At 46.0% G+C, this 22,922-nt stretch overlaps 1 protein-coding gene across 1 annotated transcript in view; it reads right to left on the minus strand.

The window, feature by feature from the left end:
* The window catches only part of svep1 (sushi, von Willebrand factor type A, EGF and pentraxin domain containing 1), a 133,696-nt gene that overhangs the window by 4,076 nt on the left and 106,698 nt on the right, over positions 1-22,922 (minus strand). The window contains exons 25-47 of the mRNA XM_072376281.1: positions 22,748-22,905; positions 22,309-22,507; positions 22,035-22,210; positions 21,739-21,863; positions 21,399-21,528; positions 21,124-21,294; positions 20,045-20,218; positions 19,823-19,942; positions 18,852-19,028; positions 17,552-17,636; positions 17,030-17,221; positions 15,913-16,080; positions 15,138-15,810; positions 12,327-15,043; positions 11,447-11,678; positions 11,206-11,361; positions 10,382-10,445; positions 7,336-7,518; positions 7,065-7,241; positions 5,744-5,926; positions 3,518-3,688; positions 2,130-2,225; positions 296-391 (exon numbers count right to left, since the gene is read on the minus strand). Coding sequence (XP_072232382.1) covers positions 296-391; positions 2,130-2,225; positions 3,518-3,688; positions 5,744-5,926; positions 7,065-7,241; positions 7,336-7,518; positions 10,382-10,445; positions 11,206-11,361; positions 11,447-11,678; positions 12,327-15,043; positions 15,138-15,810; positions 15,913-16,080; positions 17,030-17,221; positions 17,552-17,636; positions 18,852-19,028; positions 19,823-19,942; positions 20,045-20,218; positions 21,124-21,294; positions 21,399-21,528; positions 21,739-21,863; positions 22,035-22,210; positions 22,309-22,507; positions 22,748-22,905 — 6,623 coding nt within the window. The remainder of the gene's footprint in view (positions 1-295; positions 392-2,129; positions 2,226-3,517; positions 3,689-5,743; positions 5,927-7,064; positions 7,242-7,335; positions 7,519-10,381; positions 10,446-11,205; positions 11,362-11,446; positions 11,679-12,326; positions 15,044-15,137; positions 15,811-15,912; positions 16,081-17,029; positions 17,222-17,551; positions 17,637-18,851; positions 19,029-19,822; positions 19,943-20,044; positions 20,219-21,123; positions 21,295-21,398; positions 21,529-21,738; positions 21,864-22,034; positions 22,211-22,308; positions 22,508-22,747; positions 22,906-22,922) is intronic.

A 22,922-nucleotide genomic window follows, 5' to 3' on the forward strand; every position in this document is an offset into this window, starting at 1 on the left:
GTTCTGCAGCCAGTGATTCTGGTGTTCCAGGAGTGTTTCATTCACTTCCTGCATTTTTCTGGGTGCCATTTATCATTCTAACCCATTAACTTAGTCTGTGATGAACCAGCTGAGATGCTGTTTAAGATGTTGTCTCTTTCATTGGCACAAAGATGAAAATGTGAGCTTTACAAATGACATCATAATGCTACAATAAAAAGAAGAAGATTTCTTTAAATGCAGGCCACAGAATAACTAAATGATCACCGATAATCCTGGGATAACATGAGCAGTGAAAGCCTCCACTTTAACTCACCAGTGTGACAGCGAGTGCCCGTCCACCCAGAGGGACATTCGCACTGATACGGCGCCACGCAGCGCCCTCCGTTCAGGCACGGTAGGATGCAGATAGCTGTTTTCAAAGGGGAGACGAGCAGCAACAGGAAGTCATTTAGTGGCAATAATCCTGTCTCTCTTTGGCAAGACCACAAACATTTCACTCAGCTTTGAAATCAAGATCTTTGTGACTGCGTCGGCTATGAAGAGCGCAACAGAAGACTAAATCAATATCTATGTTGATTAATATTTCCCCAATTGTGACAAATAATCACAATTAAACTGTTAAATTTTCATTTATGTCAAAAAAAGGCAACAAATCCTTGCGGTTAAGAAGCTCGACTGGATAGATATTGACTTTTTAACTGGACAAAAGGCGTGTAAATGATTATAAAACCTGACTTCTGGTCAGCTCGCAGCTTGTGTCAGTTTATTTAAATAGCTCAGGCATTATAACGCTGCAGAATTAAAGGTTTTAGCTCCAATATTTCTTTATTAACACTGACAGCTGAGGCTGATCAGGGGTTTTACGCTTATTTCGCTCACAACATGAGAAGATCTTAAACTTTGTAATAATATCCTTAAAATCTGATCAGACCACTCATCAATTAAAGATGAATGGTCTCATGACTTGGCTTCTCCTCCAAGCCTGAATTCTGAAAGCTAATCTTTAAAACTTGCACAGATGTGCTGTTCACACAAGTTACCCTCCGGATGAAACGAAACCCGACCTCCAAACAAGCTCCGACTCTGATTAAAACACAAATAAAAGCTGAAAGCAACGATTTGCTAAGTGTTGAAACCTCTCATTGGACAGATAACATATTAAATGTCTAAATTAATGCTTATTTCACCTCTTTTAAAAGCTTTTTGTGGAAATAAGTTGCTGTTTTTTTAGATTTTTGCTTAAAATGTGGCGTTTGAGGCATCCTTCGCCACCTCTTTCATCTTATGATGCACCCTGAACTGCGGGAAGCTCGGTTTTAAAAGAGCCACGTGGCTGTCATTGTGTTGCTGAAATAGACAAAGCCTTGCCTCTAAAACATGTTGTCTGGATATTATGTTGCTTCTAAGCATCTTCTAAGTGTTATAATATTATTCAGAGCTGCCCGAGGGCCTGAAGGTCACAGCCAGCCAGTGTCGGGTCTTCAGCTGAGTACCTTTCGTAGCCTACAGGGATTTTTAGGAATCTTTTAAATCATTTGGAGAAACTAAACCTTCAGCTACACAAGCTCTTTCACAAAGTGAAACCATCCCCATCTTTACTTCTGAAAGCCCCCCTGTGATGCTCATCCGACAGTTGAACTAATTCATTGTTAAATGTTCCACCAGATGCTTCTTTCTTAGCATTACACAACATTTCCAGTGTTTAATTACCCCGTTCCAACGCTTTTTGCATTAAATTTTAACCTTTTAAACAGTTCCAACATTTCCTATGTTGTCTTTGTGCTTTTCTAAATCAAAGAGTCTAAATGATTCACTTTGTTTCCAGGACAACAGCTTGTTTGGAAACAGCTTTACGCTGACACCAGTGACTCATTTCAATAGAGTAAATCAGTTATTATTAAACCCAGAATACATTCTTCTTTCACTGCTATCTGCCATAAACAGACTAATGACACAACAGCATAATTAGCCACTTTAACTCCGTTCCCTCCGACTGTCTTTGTGCTCTGTTGTCTGCTGAAACCTGCTCAGACAGCTGGCTGGATTCCTGACTGCTGTGACTCTTTGTGTGGGCTGTGTGGCTCTAAGGATCGGTTCCCGGGTTTTCCTTTTCTGACTCTGCTCACTGAAAGATATTTGATACTTACGCTCCTCACAGAGCCGACCCATCCAGCCCTCTGGGCAGGCGCAAACGTTGGGCCGCTGGCACACACCTCCATTCTGACACTGCAGCCAACACCTCGCTGTGGGAGAAGAGCATTAAACCGAGGACCAACACACAGAATATGCTCAACCGTGAAATGAGGAAACAGCAGTTAGGGGTTTTATTTATCGTAACCTCATGCATGCAAACAAAAGCAGGATTCACATGCAGCAGATTCATTTACTCAGGAACACCCAGATAATGCAGGAGTGCAGACAGGAATGCAAATAAGCTGCCGAGGGCCCAACCCTCATTATGCACATGTAAAAAACGATACTGGCTTCTCTTTCTCTTCTAGCATGAAACTCAAACACTGGTTGATTCTCTGATTTGTTGCCTGTTCCTTCAGTAGCATTTAATTTAGAAGTGCTTTAACAGAGCACAAGTTTAATTAATACAACCTCATTATATGTTTTGAGTCGTTATAACCAAGTAATAACTACAGTATATGCTTCTTTCTGTGCTGCTGCAACACATTTCTTATTATTGCCTGGATTCAGCTCAAATAAAACAGCTCTCAGTCGAAAAAGCAACATATTTTACACTTTAGTAAATATTCTCTGGCTTTAAAACAGTTGAGTTGATGCTTCAGGAGCGACTTCAACTAAAACCTCGACCTAAAATGTTTTATTATTTTCAAAGAATGAAAAAAACTGCGATTCCAACAGTGCTGGAAAGCCAAACGCACGATCAGAAGTTGTGGAGTTGTGGAGCTGCTTTTCAGGTTTCTGCCTGAACAATATCCTCTCCAATCCTCAAGAAATACCAAATAGATGCATGTGCTGCTGCAACACATTTCTTATTATTGCCTGAATTCAGCTCAAATAAAACAGCCCTCAACAAATTTTACACTTTAGTAAATATTCTCTGGCTTTAAAACAACTGAGTTGATGCTTCAGGAGCTGAAACCTCGACCTAAAATGTTTCTTACGGTTGAATTTTAATGATTTTTTTTCAAAGAATAAAAAGAATGTGATTCCAGCAGTGCTGGAAAGCCAAACGCACGACCAGAAGTTGCTTTCTTACATGTGTAAAGAGGTTTCTTTGCTTGATCCAGGCTACAGTGTCAGAACTGTGTGTTGTGGAGCTGCTTTTCAGGTTTCTACCTGAACAATATCCTCTCCAATCCTCAAGAAATACCAAGTAGATCCCCAAAAGTTCCTTTTTGGAAATAACTTACACACAACCCACTGGAGGCCCACAAGTTTAGGCCCAGAAATTGAAGCGTTGGAGATAAGCAGCTTAGAAAGGGGTTAAAAAGCAGCGTTTTGTGCAGAAGAGACAGTTGGCGGCAGCAGGACGTGTCCTCAGAGAGGGGAGAGTCCCTTCTACCTCTGCATGTGGGAGGTGGCGTCCAGGTGCCGTTCTCCTGACACCTGCTCCTTCCAACGCCCTCCATGGTGTAGCCTCCAAAACACGAGTACACCGCCACGTCCCCGAACTGGAACACCGCCCCCCGCACCACCCCGTTGGCCACATGGAGGGGGGGGCCGCAGGACACCCCTGCACAACAGCCCAGATGGAACGACCCACGAGTTACGAACTAAACCATGTTTTTCTCCTCGTTCTAAGTGTGCGTCCGTCAACAAAATCTTTACAGAAGTTTGGGTGAAAATATCAAAACAATAAACACTTTTAAAGGGAATCATCTGAGATGTCAGCTCAACTTTGCTGCTTCTGATGTTTCACTTTCATACTGAAGCGTCTTTTCTCAGTCATGCACCGACTTTCTGGCTTCATTTAAGGTTAAGACAGAGCTCCATTACTGTTTTCGAAGCTCCTTTTCTCATTTTGTCTGCACAAAATCAAACAAAATCTGATGATTACATGACATAAAGTGTGCTTTCTCTATTAATCTCATGCAGCATATGCTAGTTCAGTGGTGTGTCTCTTTTAACTCTCAATGAAACTTCCCCTCAGACAAAAAGGACACTGATAAGCATGCACAAAGGAGAACAAAAGACCATGCAAATACAGGCAACGTGTCATAGCAACGTCAGCATCTTTGTGCTGCATATTCAGGACAACTGCGCCAAACAAAGATCAAAGTACACCGGACAAAGGTTGCCATAGAAGCTGCAGAGGTGCCTGTAATTAGTTCCACATACAGGACACAGACGCAGTGTTTGATGCAGCTTCATTTGTCCCGATTGAAGCTCATCAAGAGAGACAAAAACAGAGAGAAATGATGCATGAACCAACGGGCAGATTTAAACATGCGAGAGTGAGAAGCACGAGACGAGCATGCAGACATGTGTGGTTTACTCGGTTTTCACATGATCTAAAAGGCCTGGTTTGGTAGTCTGAGTACAGAGAATATAATCCTAATATGCTCCTAATGAGACACTGATAAAAGAGAGTAAATCACACAATCTGAGTCTAAAATCTAATCTAATCTGTGGGAATATATTCAAACATGTTTGCTATAATCAGGGTTTAACTTTAAGTTACATTTAGTTACATATCAGCCAATACTACTGAAACAGTAAGTTATAATATTAGTGATGGTGACTGCAGCACTTTTTCAGCGACTTACAGCTGATTTTCTATAAGAAGATTCCCTTTATATTTACTGTTGTTTGTTGCTCTGACTGAAAAAAAACACTTAAAATAAAAATTAAATCCTCATGACTCACAGTAGAAGTTCATTACTTGATGTGAACATGTCAGCTTTCTTTTCCACCTGGAACATGTGACTGTGATCTTAACAAATCCAGCTGTTAAAGGGGAACTCCGGTATTTTTAAACCTTATTTCTGGCATGAAATACAGAACAGTTTGGTGAAAGTCGGCGTCCTTCGGAAGATATTTAGATAACTAGAGATCCATATAACGGAGTGAACGGGGCTTAGAGGATGCAGCCTCTAAATAAGGCATTATCTGTCTTTATTTCACCAATACTTTAAGAAGAATGAATGAATGAACGTGTGCTATAGCTCTGTTAGCTCATAGCTGCTGTTATGTGGCTACTTGCAGCTATAGGAGAGCTAACGGAGGGATTTCTACACAGGCACTCTACTGGGACCACTTCATCCACACGCCCCCCTGCAGCACAGTTTATTCACTCCGTGCTCTGTGACAGTCGGCTAACTTCACACGGAGTTTGCTGCTGATAGTTTTGTGCAACATGGCAGGATATTTATCAGATTTTGACAACGTGAACGACGACTTTGAGTAAGATGGACGTTCTTACCGGAGTGAATGAGCTGTGCTGCAGCCATGCTGTGGATGAAGTGGTCCCAGTAGAGGTATGTGTAGAAATCCCTCCGTTAGCTCTGTTAGCAGCTATGAGCTAACAGAGCTATAGTACATGTTCGTTCATTCATTCATTCTTCTTAAAGTATTGGTGAAATAAAGACAGATATATGCCGATCGTGAGTTTTCTAAATAGCTTCTGAAGGACGCCGACTTTCACCAAACTGTTCTCAGTAAGTAGATGAACATATTTCATGCCAGAAATAAGGTCCAGGTTTAAAAATACCGGAGTTCCCCTTTAATGCCAGACTGACGGTGCTTTGAATGTTGAACACAGCCTCTTATCTGACATGATGTTACCTACTTTCACACACAGAACTGAGGGGGCTCCAGGTCAGGTCTGGCCTGCAGGAGATGGTCCCGCTGCCTTTCACCTGCTGCCCTTTTGGGCAGCTAACACGGACCGACTGTCCAACGTGGAACTTCTGCTGGGATGTGTTCCCACTACTGTTCTCCCTCCAGCCCGGAGGAGGCAGGCAAGACTTTGCTGTGAGGAACAGAAGCCACAGATTAATCATTTTCCCTCAGTGTATCCACTAGAACATAAATGGGGATTTTTACAGCCGATCTGGGTATTTTTGGGGTTGTTTACATCATAAGCAGTAATTATACTGGTTGGTATGGATGTAAACGGAGGACGATGAGCATCTAATTCACTGTAATGTAATCAAATCTGTTTGTTTTTCGCTTGATGTCTGATATGGGAGGTCTGCAGTTTAAACGGTTTATTCTCATCAATCATTTAACATACGATAATAATGTGAACAGAAAAGATTTTATAGGTTTAATTATGTTAAAATCAAACATTACTTTGGTTCTATCAGACAGACAACAGCCTAAAGATCTTTGATTGTTATATCAGGAACTGGAGCCTGAAAATGTCTAAAACTTCGCTTAAAAAATGACTCAAACTAATTATTTCATCTCTCTGACGAGAAGGCCGTTAGACTTGGTTTCATTTTGAGAAAATACCCTGAAATATGAGTCAAAAACCTGTGAAATCTTGCAGAAGATACCAGGAGAAGTGATTAATAGATCATCACAGTCGATGATGCGTAACCGATTAAGAAAGTCTGTGATGTTGCAAAGAATTGCAGCACAGTCTGTGTTGCAAGTGTTTCACAAATCTTCAGGCTTTTTGTGTCAAAGAAAGAGTTGCTACAGCTGTAACTTGTTTCCTTGTCTTAGTTAGCTCTGTCGCCTCACAAACCTAACCCTCATAAAGATGAATAGATGGATAGATCTACAATTTATCTCACAGAAAGTGAAATTAGGTTTGATATGTGGCTGTTCTAATCAGCCATTTAGCATTTAAGTCATTGCTCACATAGGATTTCAGCAGGGGCACAGCCTGGTCACGGTACAGTAACCCCCCCCCCCCCCCCCCCCCATGCCCCACACAGGTTAAATGTGTTAAAATAAACATTATAATAACGTTTTTCAATTGAAGACAAATGGTCGTTGTACAGCTCAACTGGTTGGGCAGGTGTACCGGACACAGAAATCTTCAGGCTTTTTGTGTCAAAGAAAGAGTTGCCACAGCTGTAAAAGCTGTAAACAGCCCCTCCCATACAACTGCTTTGGGTGTTTTATTTCTGTGTGTCTGGGAGCTGAAGATTCCTCACGTTGGCAGGTGGGGAAGGTGGAGCTCCAGGTGTTGCTGCCCATACACACCACCAGCTGATCCCCCACCAGGTTGTAGCCTTTGTCACACTGGAACTGCAGAGCTCGGCCAGTGTTCAGGTTGTGCTCCTGAACTTTCCCATGCAGCAGCTGTTTGGGGCTCTCACAGCCTCTGGCCACTGACAGAAGAGATGTTAAAAGCAAAAAAGAGACAAATGACCGTCATGATCAATGTGATCTTTGCACTGAAAGCTGGAGGTGCGTCCACCACACCTTCACACGTGGGCGCTGGCAGGCTCCACGTGCCATTGGCCAGACAGGTGAGAGTCTGTGGGCCGACCAGCTGCAGCCCAGCGTTGCACAGGTAGCCGACGCTGTGCAGGTGTGTCTCTCCTGTGGGCTGGAGCTGTGCATTCTTTACTGTGGGAGGAGGCCCGCAGGAGTGTGCAGAGGAGGCTGCAGATAAGAGTGAACAGGTGTCCGAGGTGAGGTGGAAACAGAAAGAGTGAACGTCCCAAAACACGTTAAATTCAGTTTTACAGATGTTACAGAATATGAGTCTTATATTTTTATGATTTTACCCATTTCTTTGGAGCATATATTAAAATGTAAATGTAAATTTATTTCTACAGCCCTTTACAACAATCCATTTCGGTACCAAAGTGCTTTACAGCAGATAATAAATAAAGAAAAGAATAAGAACAAAACAATAAAATAACAGCAAACGCAATAAAATACAGCAAAATTGAATAAGATAATATAAAAGAGTCACCATACTACTGGGTATTAAAGGCCATCTGAAATAAGTAAGTTTTTAGCCCTGATTTAAAGAGGCCCAGGTCAGAAATAAGATGCATCTCGGGGGGGAGCTTATTCCAGAGCCTGGGGGCAGCAACAGAAAAGGCTCGGTCACCCCAGGGCTTGTATTTTGACCTGAACACTTCCAACAAAAGTTGATTTGTTGACCTCAGAGCTCTGCCAGGGTTACGGACAGTTAAAAGCTCAGATAAATACGATGGGGTGAGGCCGTTAAGAGCTTTAAAAACAAACATTAAAAGTTTAAAATCAATTCTATAAAAGAAACAGAAACTATTTTCTCATGACAAGTTAACAGTCATGGTGAACGTCCCAAAACACGTTAAATTCAGTTTTACAGATGTTACAGAATATGAGTCTTATATTTTTATGATATTTACCCATTTCTTTGGAGCATATATTAAAAGAAACAGAAACTATTTTCTCATAAAAAGGATGTTGCAGATTCCATTCGAGGTCTGCTTGGTTTTTTTTCCGCTTTATTCCTCAGTCATTCGATATGTTTTGTGTGACTGGAAACATATTTCTGTGGGCTCCGTTTTTATTACCGTATTTTCACGACCATACGGCGCACCGTACTAAAAGGTCTCAGTTATGTGTGCCGTTACTGTGTTTTTAACACACATAAGGCGCGAGTTTTATATACAATCCACACAAGTTTTTGTATTTAAAAATAGATCGGGAGCAAAACTGAGTTTGTTTGTGCTTTATTTAAAACACACGGTTGAACAAGCAAGTGTGCGTCATAAGTCTTCATCTTCTGTTTCTGCATTGAACAGCTGTGCTAAATCTCCATCAAACATGCCAGGTTCACGGTCTTCACTGTAAAAGCCTCCGAAATGATGCCGGCTTTTGCGAAAGCTCGAACAACAGTGCTAGCAGACACGTTAGCCCAAGCATCTACAATCCACTCACAAGCTGTGGCGCAACTTGCCCGGCGTTGCCTTCCACCCTTAGTGCCTTCCACCCTTAGTCCCTTCCACCCTTAGTCCCTTCCACCCTTAGTGCCTTCCACCCTTAGTCCCTTCCACCCTTAGTCCCTTCCACCCTTAGTCCCTTCCACCCTTAGTGCCTTCCACCCTTAGTGCCTTCCACCCTTAGTCCCTTCCACCCTTAGTCCCTTCCACCCTTAGTGCCTTCCACCCTTAGTCCCTTCCACCCTTAGTCCCTTCCACCCTTAGTGCCTTCCACCCTTAGTGCCTTCCACCCTTAGTGCCTTCCACCCTTAGTCCCTTCCACCCTTAGTCCCTTCCACCCTTAGTGCCTTCCACCCTTAGTGCCTTCCACCCTTAGTGCCTTCCACCCTTAGTCCCTTCCACCCTTAGTCCCTTCCACCCTTAGTCCCTTCCACCCTTAGTCCCTTCCACCCTTAGTGCCTTCCACCCTTAGTGCCTTCCACCCTTAGTGCCTTCCACCCTTAGTGCCTTCCACCCTTAGTCCCTTCCACCCTTAGTCCCTTCCACCCTTAGTCCCTTCCACCCTTAGTGCCTTCCACCCTTAGTGCCTTCCACCCTTAGTGCCTTCCACCCTTAGTCCCTTCCACCCTTAGTCCCTTCCACCCTTAGTGCCTTCCACCCTTAGTGCCTTCCACCCTTAGTCCCTTCCACCCTTAGTCCCTTCCACCCTTAGTCCCTTCCACCCTTAGTGCCTTCCACCCTTAGTCCCTTCCACCCTTAGTGCCTTCCACCCTTAGTCCCTTCCACCCTTAGTGCCTTCCACCCTTAGTGCCTTTCACCCTTAGTGCCTTTCACCCTTAGTCCCTTCCACCCTTAGTGCCTTCCACCCTTAGTCCCTTCCACCCTTAGTCCCTTCCACCCTTAGTGCCTTCCACCCTTAGTGCCTTTCACCCTTAGTGCCTTCCACCCTTAGTGCCTTCCACCCTTAGTCCCTTCCACCCTTAGTGCCTTCCTCCACTTGCGAACCATCGATTCGTTGATCTTAAATTCTCTCACGGCTGCTCGATTCCCATCAGTTTAAACTGTGCTTCATAAGCTCTTTTTCATTTTCAGGGTTGTTAAAACAGAGATGTTCTGCATAACTCACACACCTGTTCTTTTATATACAATCAACGCTCCCACTTCACCCTTTAACTCTAAAACTTTTATGTGCGCCTTATGGTGGTGAAAATACGGTAGTTTGAGTCGCTGGGCGCTGCTCTCAGCCTTGGTGACTGCAGCACTAATAATTTAAATATTTCAGACATCTCCTTGTCTTTATATGTGCACAAACCTTATATTTTTATGATATTCACCCATTTCTTTGGAGCATATATTAAAAGAAACAAACTATTTTCTCATAAAAAGGATGTTGCAGATTCCATTCGAGGTCTGCTTGTTTTTTTGTCATTCGATATGTTTTGTGTGACTGGAAACATATTTCTGTGGGCTCTGTTTTTATTCGTTTGAGTCAGCTCGCTGGGCGCTGCTCTCAGCCTTGGTGACAGCAGCACTAATAATTGAAATATTTCAGACATCTCCTTGTCTTTATATGTGCACAAACCTACCAACACACACTGGCTGAGTGCCACTCCACGTTTTGTCTCCCTGGCAGGTCTGGATAGAGTCTCCCTGAGAGAAAAAGCAAGAAAAACATGGTGAGCAAAGCACAGCAGTGTACACATCCCAGTATTGATCTGCATGAAACGGGATACAGTTCATATCTATGATATAGATTTTTTTTCCACTGCAGGCTGAAGCTAATGAGCTTTTTTTCTTACGAAGCTAAGTGCTATAGTTTGTCCTCTGTGTGCATTTAAAGGCCCTCATTGTGTAAGTATTCAAACTGACCGAGCTGAGTGGGTATCATTGTATCAGGAAGAGTGACTCAGCTCTTTCCATCGGCTTTGTAATCACACACTCCTATTCCCTACTGAGGTGAAATCACGTGACTTTCTGTAATCTCATTGTTACCCATTAGCTCAGTGGTGCCAGTCAGTTGTTGAAAAGCACAGCGGAGGAGAGTTTTATGAGAAATAAGAGGCAGAGTCTGACTTCTTAAAGTCCCTATCCAACAAAATGACCATGTTTTCAAAGAATAATCAAAATCCTGTCGTAGTTCAGAGACAGATATTAAATGTTAAAGCTGAGATTTTGCTTTTTTTTTTTTTAAAGAATTAAAGTTACGGTTAAAGGAAACATTCATATTTTACATTTTTGCACTAATTCTAAGTAAATAAAGGCTTTAAATGACATGCATGCCTCTATTTACATAGAAGTCAGCATATGGGTCTCACATCCTTTCAATGACTGCAACTCTGTGTTAGTTTTCTCCTTGAATAGGTTCACTTATCAAACTCTGGACAACAAAACTTGGCTTTATGAGCAGCACCTTCATATAGAATCCCGGCAGGCAGGAGTACTGGACAGAGTCTCCATAGTTGTAGCTGTCACCCTCAATGACAGCGTTAGGAAGAGAAAGCGGCTTCTCACACACCACCATCTCACAGGAAACTGTGGAGACGCTTGGAGCCCAGCTTCCACCCACCTTATCCCAGAAAAAGAAGAAGACAGCGCCGCGTTACTTTGGCGTCTTTCTCACAGAGAGGGACGTCTTCATGAGTCTTTCCTACCTGACACTCTGCCACTGCTGACCCCTGCAGGTAGAAGCCAGGAGGGCACGAGAGGGTGATGGTTCCCCCGAGAGGAGTGAGCTCCTTCCCGCTGACCAGCAGATGGGGGATGGAGACGTTTGGCAGCAGGCAGGGGCCGGGCCGGCACTGAATAGTGTGTTTGGACCAGCTGCCGTCGCTCTGGCAGGACAGAGCAGCTGTCTGTGTGGCGAGTTTGTAGCCGTCCTCACACCTGGAGAGTAGGAGACATGCTCTATGACAGGGGTCGGGAACCTTTTTGACTAAGAGAGCCATGAAAGCAAAAAATGTGGAAATTTATTTCAATGAGAGCCATATAATGTATTTTAGTAGCTCTTGGCACGCTTTCTTTCTGCTGTCTCCTGCCGGGTATTTTGATGCAAAGGTAGCATGGCGCGTGTCGAGGTGCCGCTTTACATTCGACCGTTTCATCGATGTAATTTTGTCTTTGCAAATTAGACACACCGCAGAATTTGCTCTCTCCACAAAGGCGAATTCTTCAGTCCATTCGGCCTGAAATGTACGATACTCGTCTTCTTCGTCGAAGGGTTAGCTTTGAGCTAATGACCGAGCAGACTGATTCAAAAAGGGGGCGTTTACCTGTTTTACGCTGCCAACGTAGTCCAGTATCATCCAATTAAAATAATGCTCCTGCAGCCCTGAACAGGACATGAGCAGCGAAAAATCGATGGATGGATTAAAACAAGTGAGAATATTTTGTTTTATCTGCGATGCAGTCATCAAAAGAGCCATAGGCTCCCGACCCCTGCTCTATGACATGCTTTAATGATTTAATGTTAGTTAAATGTTGGTTGACGTCTTTAAACTAAATTGAACCCAGACTGCAGAGGTAATCACTTACCTGTATGTGATGTGGCTGGGGAAGGTGAAGACGTCTCCCACCACCTGAGCATGAGCCACTGCAGGTGGGTTTCCACAGCTCACCGGCTCACAGCGCATCCTGGGCTCCCCCCATCTGCCATCTCTTCCACAGGAGAGGAGCGGCGACCCTTTCAGCCGGAAGCCAGGCCGACACCTGTATATAGCTCTGTCTGGGAAGGTGGCAATGCTGCCCTGCAAGACTGCGTTGGGCACCGCAGGCGGGGCGACGTTGCACCTCCCGCGGCCACAGACCGGCACCCCGGGGCTCCACACCCCTCCTTTCTCACATACTGCGTGGGAAGGACCCAGCAGCTTGTAGCCCTCGTCGCACTGGAAGTGGACTCGGTCCCCACAGGCGCGGTCATCGCTGAGAACCATCCCAAATTTAACCTCAGGCGGGGCACAGAGGCAGGCCTGGCACCGGGGCACAGAGCCCACCCAGACGCCCTGATCAGAGCACCGCAGGACGGCGTCCCCCACTACCTCGTAGCCGTCGAAGCAGACGTACTCCACCACGTCGTCATAGTTGAAGCTGGAGCCGTTCAGGAAGCCGTGGCTGATGTCTTCAGGTGGGTCACAGCTGATGATGTCACAGCGGGGTGGCGGTTCGCTCCAAAGTCCGTTTGACTGACAAACAAGTGTAGGGTCTCCACTGAGCTTGTACCCTTCATCACATTCATACTTTACTTTACTGTTGTAGCCAAACTCTGACCCCAAAACACGGCCATGAGGGATTGGGGAAGGTTTCCCGCAGCGGGCTGGAACACAAGAAGGAGACATGTGGCTCCAGGTGCCATCAGCCTGGCAAACGCTTGTAGATTTCCCTTTTAAGACGAAACCAGGCTGACAAGTGAGCTCAATTTCACTATTATAGGTGTAGTCGTTGCCTTCAAAGGTGATGTCACTGGGGATTTTTGGTGGACCACAGGACACAGGCTCACACTGTGGCTTCTGCCCATTCCACCCCCGATCTGCCTGGCAGGCGATGGTGTCAACGCCCTTTAGGACAAATCCAGGATTACACTCAAAGTGCAAAACCTCAGGATAAACGAAATCCCCTCCGTGAGCCGTGCCATTAGCGATAGCGCCGGGATCCCCGCAGGACACTGGCTTACATACAGGGGCATCACTGGTCCACAGCCGGCCTGAGACACACTGCCTCACCGGCTCCCCCTCCAGCTCATACCCCTCCTCACAAGAATATGTGACCGTGCTGCCGAGCGAGGCATCGGTCACGTTCACCCAGCCGTGCTCTGGACCGGGTGGCGATTCACACTCCGCAGGGACACAGGACGGAGCCGTGCCGTTCCACCCGCCATCCTCCTGACACACCAGCCTGGTGTGGCGGGTGATGTCGTAACCTCTGTGGCAACGATACTCGATCAGGGTCCTGTGGAGGAAGTTCAAATCCAGGGTTGCAGCCGTCACAGCATCTTTAGAAGCAGATCCTGACGTTTCTGTGACCCTGACGTAATCTCCAAAGTCAATGTGAGGCGGCAGGCCGCAGTCTGAGGGCACACACATGGGAATGGAGCTCGACCAGCCGAAGTCCTCGCAGGTGAGATGGTCCTGGCCTACGAGCTGGAAACCTGGAAAACAGCTGTAGAAGATAGTGACTCCAAAACTGTGATCCTGGCCCTCAACAAAGCCATTGTCAATTGGTTGGGGGGGGGTGCAGGATATCTGCACACACACAGGTGGCTCCGAGTCCCACTCCCCGCTGGCCTGACACTTCAGAGTCTCCGGTCCTTGGAGGCGATACCCACGTTGACAGGAGTAGGCGGCACTGTGGCCGAACTGGAGCTTTCTATAGGCCACTTTCCCACTGGCGATCTCTTTAGGAACCGAGCACTCAATGGGGCGGCAGGAGGCAACGCCACCAATCCAGAGTCCCTTCTCTCCACACAGGACAGTGGAGTTTCCCACCAAATTATACCCAGTCTTACAACTGTACAGCGCTTTACTGAGGTACATCAGACCCTGGACATCAACAATACCATTGGAAATCTCCACAGGCTGAGGACATTCGACCGGGATGCATTCTGGGTAAGGACTGCTCCACTGTCCGCTGGCGAGGCAGGACACAGAGTCTTCTTTTCTTAAACTGAAGCCATTCATGCATGTGTAGGTCACCACAGAGCTGAAAGGGAAAGGCGGAGAGGCAGAGGAAGGCCCACCGAATGACACTTCAGGCAGGGGTCCACAGAACACTTGCTTGCACTCTGGAAAGGTGTCGTTCCACTCCTGCGACGGGGTGCAGCGGAGGAAGTGAGCTCCCTCCAGGACGAATCCTTCCTCACAGGACAACTCCACCGTTCCAGTCTCAGAGTCCAAGCCCTTCAGGACCAGGTGGTTCTCCTCCAGCGGCGGCTCCGGACACTTGACTGGAGAGCAGCGTGGAGGCCTCGTTTTGTCCCACTTACCGTTCTTCAGACAGGTCCAGATGGCGTCCCTGGCCAGCTCGTACCCTTCATCGCAGACGTACTCCACTTTGCGGCCCACCTGGAACTCAGAGCCCTTGTAGTGTCCGTGGGAAATGTCCGGAGGAGGGTCGCAGGTCAAAAGGACACAGATGGGGGGGTCATTGTTGGACCACTGGCGGTTGGCTTGACATTCTCGCTCCCGTCGACCAAACAGCTTGTAGCCAGCATTACAGGCATACGTCACCTTGTTTTTGAAAGTGTAACGACCTCTGACCTACAGAAGCACAAAAAGGGGGGGGGGTTTACATATAAAACACACGATAGTACATTTAAAGATTAAAGTGCAGACGCTGTTTTTTCAGGCCAACCTGAATGTATCCATTCCTGAGGGCTGGAGGGTCCGAGCAGAGCACAGGAACACAGGTTGGCAGAACCCCCCCCCACTCTCCATCAGCCTTGCACGTCCTCCTCTTCTCCCCCCGGATCAGGTAGCCGGTCTCGCAGCTGTACGCCACCACGGCTCCAAAGCTGTAGTTGGTTCCTCTCACATAGCCCTGATCGATGCTCTCGGGCTTGGAGCACCTCACCGGCACGCAGCCGATATCAAACGGCGAAGGCTCCCACGCCCCCCCCATCAGGCATCTGAGTGTGGCCGTGGTGTTGAGCACGAAGCCCTCCTCACATTTATAGCTCACCTCCGTGTTGCTTGCATACTTGGGTTTACTGACCGAATCTAAAATGGCGTGAAGTAGGTCAGGGGGACGGAGGCAGAAGTTGGCGATGCAGAGAGGAGTCTCCATGCCATCGGGGGGGACCCACACACCCTGAGCGTTGCACACCATCTTGGAGTTGTTGCCGGCCGTGTATCCGTCGGTGCAGTAGTAGCTGGCGGTGTCTCCAAAGAGCTTGTGGGTCTCGTGGGGCACAGCGTGGTCGATGGTGGGCGGCGGGCCGCAGGAGCGAGGGACGCACTGGAGAAAGCCTTCACTCCACTGGCCAGTTGGGAGACATTCTCTGGTCTCTGGGCCAATCAGAGTGTAGCTGCAGGTGAAGAGAGATAAACAAACACATCTTTAAGCATTTTTTACTGTTTAAGGACACGTCAAATATATATATTAGCTGAGTACGTAAATCCACATTTACCCTTCTTTGCAGACATATTGCACCTTGTTTCCCACGTCATAGTTCTCTCCTACAATCACAGCGTCGTTTAGCGCTGGCGGCTCGCTGCACAGGACGTTCACGCAGCGTGGGGCGGGCCGACTCCACTCCCCCGTCGCTTCACAAACCACCTCCATGGAGCCCTGTGGTCTTCTCAACACAAGGGCGTAACCATGGTTTAGACATTGGGGGGGTCCAAGAAAAACAAAAATTGTTGAGTGCATTATCTACAATTCTTTATTTATATATGAAAAATTGGACATTTAGAACATAGTTTAGAGGACTACATTGACCATGTAAGTTCACATCTAAAGGAATAGTGTAATTTCTCCGAGACAGTGACTGCCCCCCCACTTTGTTTTGGTTAGTTGCTTACTGTTTACTGACCTTAAACACACCTACCAATTACAATTATGCTCTTCCAGTAGTTCTGTAGCAAATAGGACAGCTTCCAATGGAAAACGACCAAATACCCAAAGCATGTTTATGGAAATATTTTAATAAGGACAACTAATGATGTAACAAATTACAGACTTTTCCTTTAACAAAAAATGTGCCGAGGACTTTTAAGTCCAGGTTCATTTCTATTGTGTCAATGTCTCAAAATGTGCATTAACAACAAAAAGTCTAATAGTCTAATGTTATTTTTGTTTTAAGTTCTTTTATTTTGAAAGGGAGCGGAAGTTTATTTTGTTGATTCTGTGTTGGATTTCCTGTTCTGGTACGATCTGCTCTGTTGAGTTTGGTGCGGTTGAGCCGCTGCTGAGACGGCGGCGCGCCCGGTGGGTCACTCTCATTGACCGCGGCGCAGCCGTTACCACGGTAACACACGGAAATAAGTTGAAAATAAATAAGACATAACAAGAGACCGATCCCTTGACAGGGTTCATAAAAGGAGAACATGCATTTTACATATTTTCTTCTGTATATTGGGGGGGACAGGTTGGTATTTTCTCAATATTGGGGGGGACACGACCCCCCCAAAGAATGCGTGGTTACGCCATAGTCTCAACAACATACTAATTAGACACTCACCGCACAGAAAATGCAATTTTGGCAGTCTGAACTTTATTTAACTAAGAGGTGGAATTATCCATACCTGTATCCCTCAGCACAGGTGTATTTAACAGTGGACAGGTATGTGTTTGTGTCAAAGACGTAGTCGGCGTGCTCCACAGTTGGCGGTCCCCCGCAGGTCAGTGGATAACAGACAGGCGGCGTCCCGCTCCACCTCAGGCTGGAGAGACACTGGAAGTCATAGGGGATCTGAGGCAGGAAGCCCGTCTTACAGCTGAGGGGGAACAAACAGCAATGTTGTCATTTTCTCTTTCTTTTGTGCCATTATCTTCTGTCACAATGACACCATGTTACTGTGGGGCAGGGATGTCAAACTCCGGTCCTCGAGGGCCGCTGTCCAGCAGGTTTTAGATGTTTCCCTGCTTCAACGCACCTGAATCAGATCAATGCATCATCAGCAGACTTGTGCAGAACTTAATCTTTCGAAGAGATCCATTTAATCTGAATCAGGTGCGTTGAAGCAGGGAAACATCTAAAACCTGCAGGACAGCGGCCCTCGAGGACCGGACTTCGACATATGTGCTGTGGGGGATGCAAATGGTACCTGAAAGTCACCTTGCTTCCATAGGTGAAGTTGCTGCCCTTCATGATGGAGTTCTCTGGAACAGTTGGTGCAGGGCAGGAAAGTGCTAGAGAGCCATGTTAACAGGGTGATCAGTAACTGCAGCTGCTCTCATTTCATCATTTCAGTATGAAAATTAAACCTAAATATTACTTTACACATGTTGAGAACCTCTCCAAGACTTTATCAAATATTAGAAGCGGCATATTAAAAAAACTCCAGATTCTACGTTGAGGTATGAGGGTTCCTAGGAAGAACGGAAATGATTTAACCTTTTATTATTGCTGCCTGTGATGACAGAGCGATAACCTCACACTCATTTGGACAACAGCCAGCCAGTGTGGGATGAAAGCAACAGACTGGAACAGTTCTACTTCCTGTATGTGGAGTATGATTTAGAGCAGGGACGTCCACATCCGGTCCTCGAGGGCCGCTGTCCTGCAGGTTTTAGATGTTTCCCTGCTCACCTGATTCAGATCAATGCATCTTTAGCAGACTTGTGCAGAACTTCACAATCTTTTGAAGAGCTCCATTTCATCTGAATCAGGTGTGTTGAAGCAGGGAAACATCTAAAACCTGCAGGACAGCGGCCCTCGAGGACCAGATGTGGACATCCCTGGTTTAGATGGAGGTCTTTTAGCTCAACGCACAGGACAGCCAGACAGCTGCTTATGTAATCAACCCTTCACAGAACGGTTTATAAGGCACATGTGAGGGTGCATGTGCACTATTTGCTCTCTCATACATCACAGATGTGTTTGTGTTTGTAACTAATCTTCATCTTACATGAGTATTATATGATAAGGTCTGTAGTTTTGGGTCATATCGGCTAATAGATTCGACTGGGAAACTATAAACAGGACCTTTCTAATCTAAATGACCTTCAAACGAATGCCTTATTCAGTTAGAAAGTGTCCTTAAAACTCCCAGCTGGAATAAATAAAACAATTTGATTCTACAAAGTTTGAGAGCCAAGATTAAAAAAGTATTTGGGGAATTATATTTATATATTTTTGTGGCCTTAAAGAAGAGACTAGAAAAGTGAGCACTTTAGATGTTTTACATGGGTTAAGATAAGGAAATCCCACAGACACCAGAGGGTTAAAACTGAGCAAACAGAGCTCATTTCCAGGTGTTGCTTCAGAACATCTGCCCCTGCTCCAACATTTTTAGTAGTTTCTGACATTCACAACTTCCCTTGTGGCCTCAAGCAGAGCAGATCCTTATAAAGACAAAGAAGATGAAAGGTTTTAAACGTCAGTATGTATTCTGGTCCTCTCACCTCTGCAGTATGGGACAGAATCGTTCCAGGTTCCTGAATCCAGGCAGCGGAGTCGGGATGAGCCAATCAGCTCGTAGCCGACGTCACAGTCAAACACGACCTCACCGCCCATCAGAAAGTTGCTGCCATCTCTGTGACCGAACTCCGGAGACTCAGGTTTTGGGCATTTAACAGGCTCTGAAGAAACACACACAGGGTTATACAAAAACAGAAGTCTCTAAAAGTGCATTAAACATGGAAGTTAGTTTCATTTATCATCTTCGATCAGCCTAAAAGAACACGCCCCCCCTCTGTTCATTGAGCTCCTCTGGCTGCCCTTAGATCTGCATCAGATCCAAGTTCCTGATGTTAGCTACAAAGAGCTTAATGAACGGCTCCCATCTACTTGAATGCTCTTGCAAAGGCTTCTGTCCCAACTGGGTCCCTCCGTTGGTCCCAGGATTGTCGTCTAGCAGCTCCTACACCACGCCTAAGACAATCCAAACTCTGTTCATGTGTCGTCCCACGATGGTGGAATGACCTACCGAGCGCTACCAGAACAGGGGCGTCCCTGTCTATCTTCAGGAAGCTCCTGAAAACCCAGCTCTTCAGAGAGCATCTCCTATCCCAGCACTTACCTTGTACTTCCCTCCCCCTCTATCTCTGCACTTTATCTTTCTGCACTTCCTTCTATGCCTGCACCCTATCTCTACTCTGTCACCTCTGACAGAGTCGGACTCCTGGGTTCCTTCTATGTAGCTTATTGTTAGCTTTTATATAGCTTGTTAGCTTTTTATATAGCTTGTTAGCTTTTTATATAGCCTGTTACATCTTTATCTGTAAGTCGCTTTGGATAAAAGCGTCTGATAAATACAGAAACATAAACCACACACACATTATACAAAAACAGAAGTCTCTAAAAGTGCATTAAAAATGGAAGTTCGTTTCATTTATCATCATTAACCGGGTGAAATGCGACGGAGTCATGCTACCTGTGCAGTTCTTGCCATCTCCGGTGTACGGGTGGATGCAGGCGCAGGTGTAGGAGCCCTCCGTGTTTTGACATCTGGCATGATTATCACAGTCGGATCCCAGCGCACACTCGTCCACATCTGGACGCAAACACAATCAAATACACACACACACGATGCTGATATTCCAAGCAGAGTATTCATCTCACGTGCATTACGTCACAGTTTAGTCAGTGCATGTACCCAGACAGGCAGGTGAATGTCCTCCCCACTTGCCGCTGCTGCTGCAGTGCACCTTGGTGTCTCCCAGCAGGTAAAAGCCAGCGTTACACTGATAGACCACAGAGCTGCCGGCATTGAAATCCTCTCCCTCAAACAAGCCGTTCTCCAGAGGATAAGGAGGTCCACATGACACTCCTGTAACACACAAAGAAGGAGGGCTACACATAAGTGTGTCATTCTTTAAACACCTAAAATCTGAAACAGACCTAAATGATAAAATACTGCAAGTTAATCACATAAAAATGCTAAAAATCCTGTGTAATCCGTAAAGGATGACATACCTTAAAGATTGAAGGATCATAAGCTTAATCTGTGTCTCTATTTTGTTTCCTAACTGAGTGAAATATCCCAAAAGTATCGGAGCAGCAGCCGCGATAAGAGCTGTTCGAATGGAATAATTAGAAAAAGAGCTCCGGTGCTTCCTTAAATCATCTCCTTTAGCTTAAGATACACCGGAGCATCCTTATGCCATCCCACATTTTAACTAACTGTGACCCATTAGGACCTTAATACTTAGTCTAAAGCCCTTTTTGTAGAACATTCATTGAATATTTGTAGTTTCAGGGCTGCAGAACCACAGCACAGATTAGTGTTCATGTGGTCTGATTCTCCTTAAGAAAGCATCCTGCCATCTTTCCTAAACTCTGTGCTGTTTTTCACCAGGTCAAAGGAAAAGAACTAATGAAAAGACAGCAGGAGGTCAGTTTTTTTGACTATTGGACGCTCGTCTCCCACCCTCAGCCACTTGAATCCTCATGGACTCAGGAAATACCTCCTTTCTTAAGTCTTAAGATACAATAAGAAGATATTATTCGGTTCAGAATGAGCGATTAAAGAGCATCTTTGAAGATTTAACATTTCAACTAACATTATCTGGTCCAAAAGTAAGAATTAAAACATGTTTTTTCCCTTAAAATGGGTCCTAATGCTAATTGCCAATTAATTACAATTACCCCTAGTTCTCCAGATGATGACACAAATCAACCAAAACAAGTGAAAAAAACATAGATTTTAGTCATTTAGTCACATCTGGGCCTTACGTTCACAGCTGGGTAGGGGGTGGCTCCACTCTCCTTTGTTCTGGCACTGCAGCACTGGCTCCCCCACCAGGTAGAAACCAGGATCACAGGACAGCTGGACCTGAGCACCGGGGCTCACCTCCACAGTGGAGGCATGCATGTGGGGCACAGCGTTCTCCAGCTTGGGGCAGTCTGCAGGAACAGAGGTGGAGCTGAGTCAGAGACTTGCACCCAACACGGCAGGAATAAAGAGCCACACCAGCTGCAGGCAAAAAACATCTCCGTTTCATTCTTACCTGCACAAAAAATGGTGTTGAGGTTTACTTTGACTCGGCCCACCACCCCGCTGAGGAAGTCAGGCCAGGCGAGGACGTTCCCCCTGTGGCTCACATGGGAGGCTGGACAGCTGCTGGACAGGACTTTAATCTGTCGTACGCCCAGGGAAGGTGAGCACAGTTGGTTGGACACAAAAAATACTTCATAAAACCATTATAAATCAAATTATATAGTGGCAAAGACATAGGGTCAAATCTTCCAAAGGAACTCTAAGTCTATGAATAGTTCAGTTTGAACCAAATCTACCGTGTTTACTGAGCTGAATCACGCAGAGGTACAAATACGAGAGCGAACTTTTACCTGCTGTGGTGTGAGAACGCGATCCCAGATGTTGAGCTGGCTGATGGAACCGACAAAGGATTCAACGGGGTTGAAGCCCTCGCCTCTCTGATCCTGGTCCTGACCTAATACGAGAGCCCCTCCACCTACAGAAGACAGGGGGCACCGAGGTTAACCACCCATCAGCGAGCAAGTTAACCTTTTCATCACATATCACAAGACTGTTTTCATCATTAACTTAGATTAAAAAACGATCTTTAATTAAATAAATGGTCTCTTTTGACAGGGGGTTGACCGGGCCGAGGATAGCACTACACCTGGGATAGTGGTGCCCACTGACAGGCCTTTGCCTCCGTCTGAAGGCTTTCCATTAATGTAGATTCTCCAGTCGCCATCCCAGCTCCTCCACGATACCCCGATGTGGTACCAGTGACCCGTGTTGACTGCAGGGCAGTCAGTGATCCGCTCTTTACCGTTCACATACAGCACCCAGCTGGAGGCAAGCGAGACAGCAAGAAAACAGAAGAATACAGTGAAAACGACACAGTGATTTGGGATCTACTGCCTTCCAGGTCCTGCTGCATCACTGACCCGTTGTAATCAATCAGGAGGAAAGCATTGTCGCTGCCCTCCACGGCGTAGGAGACAGGCGTGCCGTAATTAGTGGTGTCCGACGACCTCATCCAGAAGGTGCAGGTGATTTCTGTCAGTGCAGGCATCACGCCGTCCATCATCACATAACCATGGATGCCAGACACCTCAAAGTCCAGGTTGAAGGCAGAGGACATTTCTGAGAGGCCACACAGGAAAAGGATCAATAGGAAGGGGGGAAACGGACATTTCTGTGAGCTACAGGAGAGGAAAATATGACCTAAAATGCTGAAAAAGAACAAGAAAGCTGTGCTTTAACGGAAAAACGCAGCCAGATGTTACTGACAGGTGCATAAAAATGTACGTTCATAATAATTTTCTGTGTTTTCCTCCACTGGAGTTGCCATGGTGATGTGTCATCCGTCCTTTACAGTAGTACCTGTCTCACACCTGGTTCCGTTGAACCCAGGGAGGCATTGGCAGGTGTAGGAGCCCAGACCGTCCAAGCAGCTGGCCCCGTTCACACAGGGGTTTGGATCGCACTCGTCCACATCCACCTCACACAGACGGCCTCGGTAGCCCTGCACACACTGGCACCTGACACACAGAGCCAA

The sequence above is a fragment of the Leuresthes tenuis genome, unplaced genomic scaffold (assembly GCF_036924035.1).
Source record: "Leuresthes tenuis unplaced genomic scaffold, fLeuTen1.0.hap1 SCAF_22, whole genome shotgun sequence".
NCBI lineage: Eukaryota > Metazoa > Chordata > Actinopteri > Atheriniformes > Atherinopsidae > Leuresthes > Leuresthes tenuis.